The sequence below is a fragment of the Lissotriton helveticus genome, chromosome 5_1 (assembly GCF_964261635.1).
Source record: "Lissotriton helveticus chromosome 5_1, aLisHel1.1, whole genome shotgun sequence".
In the NCBI taxonomy this organism is placed as follows: Eukaryota; Metazoa; Chordata; class Amphibia; order Caudata; family Salamandridae; genus Lissotriton; species Lissotriton helveticus.
Window position 1 is genome coordinate 924,288,078 of NC_136065.1, and position 5,304 is coordinate 924,293,381.

The following is a 5,304-nucleotide window of genomic DNA, read 5'->3' on the forward strand; positions in this document are numbered from 1 at the left end:
TGTATAAATAGGAAGGTCCTAGAGATGTCAGGGTATGGTTTATTATGCTGTTTATGTAAATAAAGGTTTGCTTGTAACAACAAGGATGTAGTCCTTGAGATACGGATTGGGTTTTGCAGGATTGCTGGGTTCCGAAACCAATGTGCTCTTCTTCTTTTCTTCTTTAGGTGTGACTGTTAGAGCTTCCCGCCGGCATCCTCTAAATAAAAGGAAACAATGCATATAAGTCTATAGGTTCATTAGGGTCCCTGCTTTTGTGCTGGTATTATCGACTAACTTCAATATAGTCCCCCGCCCCTTCTAGACTTCCTCGCCTGAAGCTAGTCCTAAATCCTGCTAGGATGAGGTGCTGCCCTGTGCCTGTAAAGTAATCTGACAGGAAGAGAAAAACAAACTAATAAGATAAAGGAAATATAGAAAATGCCCTCTCTCTCTGGTTGCAAATGACACAGTGATTAGGAGTAGTAAATTCCTGTCCCTTGGGAGATTTTATACCAGGTCCACACTCAGGTTCAAAATAAGAAAAACAGAATTAAAACTGGGCCGTCTCACCCGTGTTCTCAGTCCCTTCCTTATTGCATGCCGCGTACCGTGCGAGAGAAGATAAACAAACAAATGTAAAGTTGAGTCATTCCCTTTCTCAGCTGCTTAACCAGGGAGTGCCGTTTCGGGGCACCAGGGAAAAATAAACAAACACAAATAAAACTGTGAAGCCTTCTTTCTCACCCGCTCAGTCAGTGCACCTTGCTGTAAGACTTCCTCCCCTCCCTCTCCAACCCAAACCCTCGCAGCACATGCGAGAGCCATGCCATAGTGTCACACTGGCAGGGTGCTGTTTGTTCATCTAGAGCCCTTCCGGCGCCTTCTCCTCCCTCTGGGTGAGCCTTGGCTTATGCCTGTATCCATGCTGTGTCAGGACGGCGGGTGGGTGTCTCCTCTGGTTGCTCTGGCAAAGGCAAGTATTTTTCCTGACTCGATTCCCTCCCTTGCTCCTTCTGTTTCTCGGCTGGCGTCCGGATTGTCCCTCCTCTCCACTTTCTTTCTGTACTCTTCCTGTTAGGGGCATGTATTTTTGTAGGGCCAGCGGTCCTTCTTCTATTTTAATGTATGCTGGTTCTTCCATGTCCTGAAGTGTCAAAAGTCTTTCTTTTGTTTCCTTTACAGGTATCTTCTGGTAAGTCGTCCATGTGACATCCCATCACAGATACAACTCCCTTAGGTGCAGCAAGCATGTGTTATGTGCAACATTGACCTTACACTATACACTTCACGGATAGCCTAGTTCTCTTTAGCAAACAACCACGGATATATGGAAAACCCTTATTGCCCACGGTGTTTAATATGTATATAACTGTTCAGAGTAAGCCAAGTTCCTCAAGATGATCAACATCTGTTCCAAAATGAATGCCCTACTACGGACAGCTTTTATTTGTATCAAACCCCTCACAGTCTTTGGACCTACATTGAAAGAAAATGAAGTTGATATGAGTAAAAAAGTGGGTACTGAAAACAGTGTTTACTCCATAGAGAGATTTTACTTTGTACCACATGGTTTGCAGATAGTGAAACTCTCATGAGAAATACACCAAAGAGTATTGAAGAGTATCTACTAAGAACAGTGTACACTCTATGCAACATCTGTCAAAAAAGACTCTATTCGCTTAAAACAACCAAGGTCTGAAGCTGCTAATGATTATACTATCTACAGCCTTCATACTGTGGTGAAAACTTTACAGATTGCCTATATTCTTAAGCAAAAGAAGCACATGTACATAGCTTAACACCTGGTGTACACAGTCTTCTATGTTATGTAGAAATTGACATGCGGAGGCGAGTCTGTCTAATAACTCAAGCCTGCTTACAATACTTAGGGCCAGATGTAGGTAAATTCTGTTTTCCGACTCTTAAATACCGACTCATACCGAATCGGTATTTCAGAATCGGAAAACGGGATGTAGGAAAAAAATCGGGAAAAATTACCGATTCGGTAACACTCGGAATATGTAATCGGTATTTACCAAATCGTTTTTTTCCGAATCGGTAAATTCCCGAATCGGTAATACCCATTCATTCCTATGGTCCTCCTGGCCCATAGGAATGAATGGTAATTACCGAATCGGTATTTACCGATTCGGTAAATACCGATTCGGTAATTTAAAAAATAACCCATGTGAGCCTGTGAACCAATCAGGAACACCCACCAAACCCCACAACAAAGCCACAGAAAAAACAACCAATCAGATGCAACCGCCCCTCCCCAGTACCTGGGAGTGGCCACACTCATGCAGGTGCAGAGCAACTGAACTGTTTGGAGAGCAGGAGGAAACAGAGAGGAGCATGCTTCCCAGTGCATATCTGATTAGCAGAATGGAGTCCCAGGATGGCCACAAGAATGCAGCTGAGTGCAGGAGGAAAATCAAATTCAGCCCAGCAGAACTGCAGGTTCTGGTTGAGGAGGTGGTTAAACACCACACCCAAATCTTTGGAAAACAGTCTCTGCATGTTGCAGAGTCTGTCAAACGTAACACCTGGCTTGACATCCAGTCCAAGGTCAATGCCATTGGGGTCATAAACAGGGACATAGATGACCTCAAGAAAAGATGGTACGATCTGCGGATCATCACCAAGAAAAAACTTGCAGCACAGAGAAAAGAAGCCGGAGCCACAGGTGGAGGGAAAAACAGAGCACCAAGACTGACAGACCTTGAGGAGCTTGTAGAATCCACCCTGGAGCCGGAAAGTATCCATGGGATTGGGGACGCTGACAGCTCTACCAGAGCTGCAAAGAAACAAGGTAAGATGCATGGACATTAATCCCCACCCATTTCCCTGTCCCCCTTCCCCACTGTGTGTGTCATCATCACACTCCAGAACAGGTGTAACTTATGTCCAGTAATGCATCATGGGAGATGTAGTCATAGGTACTTACATCAATGCAGTCACCATAGTATTCAGCAAGGCATGCCACACACTACTTCCAGAAGCTGATGACGACTAGGCAATTGTGTGATAGAAATGTGATTTAATTATTACACACAGGTGAACTACACCACTGACCCAATGTCCATATCTGTCCACAGGAGAGTCATCGCTCAGTAAAGCACAGGAAAGGGAGGAGAGGGCACGACAACTGAGAGGATGGAGAAGACAAAAGGAAGAGTAGGTCATAGCGCTGTTCAGAAAGACAACACCACAGCGCAGGAAGCCACTACACCTGAGTGACCCACCACACCACAGCCTCAGTCACCTCTGTTGTTTGGGACACAAGAGTTGGAACCAACAGCACTTTCACCCACACCAACATCACAGTTATCTGTGCAGGGAAGGGCAAGGAGGCTTGATGTGCCGCCTCTCAGGATTCTGCAAACGTCAGATGAAGAAGATGAGGAGGGTGTCAATCCAAGTAATCCACCTGTGGCTGACAACGCTGGGCAGCAGACTACCTCAGGAGCTGTGCGGGCCAGTGTACGAGGCCGAAGGGCACAGGAGAGAGGCAAAGGCCAGGATGGAGAGGGGGTCTTGAAGCCACCATGGTAAAAGTCCTGCGCCTGCAGGCAAAGGCAATGTTAGCAGTTCACAGGCAGGTGCGCAGTATAAATTGCAAGATGTCAAACATAGACCAGGGCATTGGCAACATGACTGAGAGCATGCAGTCTATGGCAAAGGGGATGACAGGCATGACACAGTGCATGAGTGCTCTCTGCGACAAATTAGATAGAGACCACTCCGAGAGGCGCATAGATCGTCAGTGTATGCGGCAACAGTCAAAAGCCTTGAACCGCTTTGCTACAGCAACCTCCCTGCTGTGCCGGCGTTCCATCGCCATGCAGGATGCAATTGTGCACTGCTGCACGGATTTGTCAAGGGGGATGGGGAGAGTCACCTCTGCCATGGAGCTGATGCTCACAAACCAGGCAGCCACTGCTGGAGACGGGGAACATCGTTTACAACGCAGTGTTTACTACCTTAACAACGCTGCCATTACAACGCAAGTCGTTACTACGACTTGCGCTGGATGGCGCTGTTGGTTAAGGAATATTGTAATTGTATATTCCAACACCTTCTCTACTGTTACGTGGACTGGTGTTGGAATATAAAAGTAATTGTAATGACTTGCGTTGTAATGGCAGCGTTGTCAAGTACCGCGATCTAAAAGATCGCGTTGTACTGACATACATCCGCTGGATACACAGGTCTCGGGGAAACAGAAGACTCCACCAGCAAGAGTGGCTCTAGCACTCCTGTCCCTGACATGCGTAGGAGCAGCAGGCGCCAATCTACTGACCCAGGCACCACCGAAAGTGTTGAGACCCAGCCTTGTGCATCCCGCACTGTAGTGCGTGGGCGCAAATGTTGAAAATGCCCTCAACCCACAGGACAGGTCACGGTGAGGTTAACTGTGACCACCCAGTCAGAAAAATAGACATTGTAGTACCATGGTGTGGTATCATTTAAATGCCGTAGTGACAATTAAACTACGTACTTCAAAAACTAAGCCTGTCTGTGTCTCCTTACTTACTTAGAAATATCGGCGTGTGATCTCTGCCCGTCTCAGTCTCCCATCTGTTGCTGGTGCTGCTCCTATTGCATAGGGCTCTGCCTGTTCTGTGTCATCATCAATGTCCTCATGATGTGTGATCTCCACCTCTGTGCCTTCCTTGGTGGCAAGATTGTGCAACATGGCACAGGTCGCTATCATTTTGCAGCACAGGATTGGAGTATACTGGCGTGCACCTCCGCTCTTGTGGAGGCAGTGGAACCTGCTTTTGAGGAGTCCAAATGTACGTTCAACAACGTTGCGAGTCGATCTGTGAGCCACATTGTAACGACTCTCACTCCTGGTAGATTGATTGAGGTAGGGGGTGAGCACAAAGGACTGCAGGGCATATGCGCTGTCGCCTAGGTGGAAAAGAGGGTGCCATTAGTTACATACTCATGATACATTCATCTGATATAACTATCAGGGTGTGTCACAGTCATTTACCTAGCAGGTATCCTTCCCCAAACTCTCCAGCAACAAGGCGTGTGTATATCCCACTGTTCTGGAATATGTACGAATCGTGGGTACTCCCAGGGAATTTAGCCACAATGTCTGTAATGATGTTGCCAGTGTTGCATATCACCTGCACATTGAAGGAGTGCGTTGACTTCCTGTTCCTGTATATGTGTTCTGTGGCTGCAGGTGGGCAGAGTGGGATGTGGGTGCCATCTATGCAGCCTATCACATGAGGGAAGTGTGCCAGTTAATATAAATCTGCTTTGGTATTTGCAAGTTCCGCAGGTGTGTCAGGGAACCGAATATAA

The 5,304-nt window shown here is 46.8% G+C and overlaps 1 protein-coding gene across 1 annotated transcript; it reads left to right on the top strand.

Annotated features, from left to right (window-relative positions):
- Window positions 1-2,229: 2,229 nt before the first annotated feature.
- Window positions 2,230-3,292, top strand: LOC144753444 (t-SNARE domain-containing protein 1-like). The gene is made up of 2 exons (XM_078641132.1): window positions 2,230-2,794; window positions 3,081-3,292. The coding sequence occupies exons 1-2, from the start codon at window positions 2,242-2,244 to the stop codon at window positions 3,161-3,163; spliced, it is 636 nt and encodes a 211-aa protein (XP_078497258.1). The 5' UTR covers window positions 2,230-2,241; the 3' UTR covers window positions 3,164-3,292.
- Window positions 3,293-5,304: the final 2,012 nt, after the last annotated feature.

Bases quoted from the DNA above. Each gene is read 5' to 3' on its own strand.
- LOC144753444 (XM_078641132.1), top strand. From the start codon at position 2,242: ATGCAACCGCCCCTCCCCAGTACCTGGGAGTGGCCACACTCATGCAGG. The intron at 2,795-3,080 runs GTAAGATGCATG...ATCTGTCCACAG, and splicing joins CAGAGCTGCAAAGAAACAAG to GAGAGTCATCGCTCAGTAAA.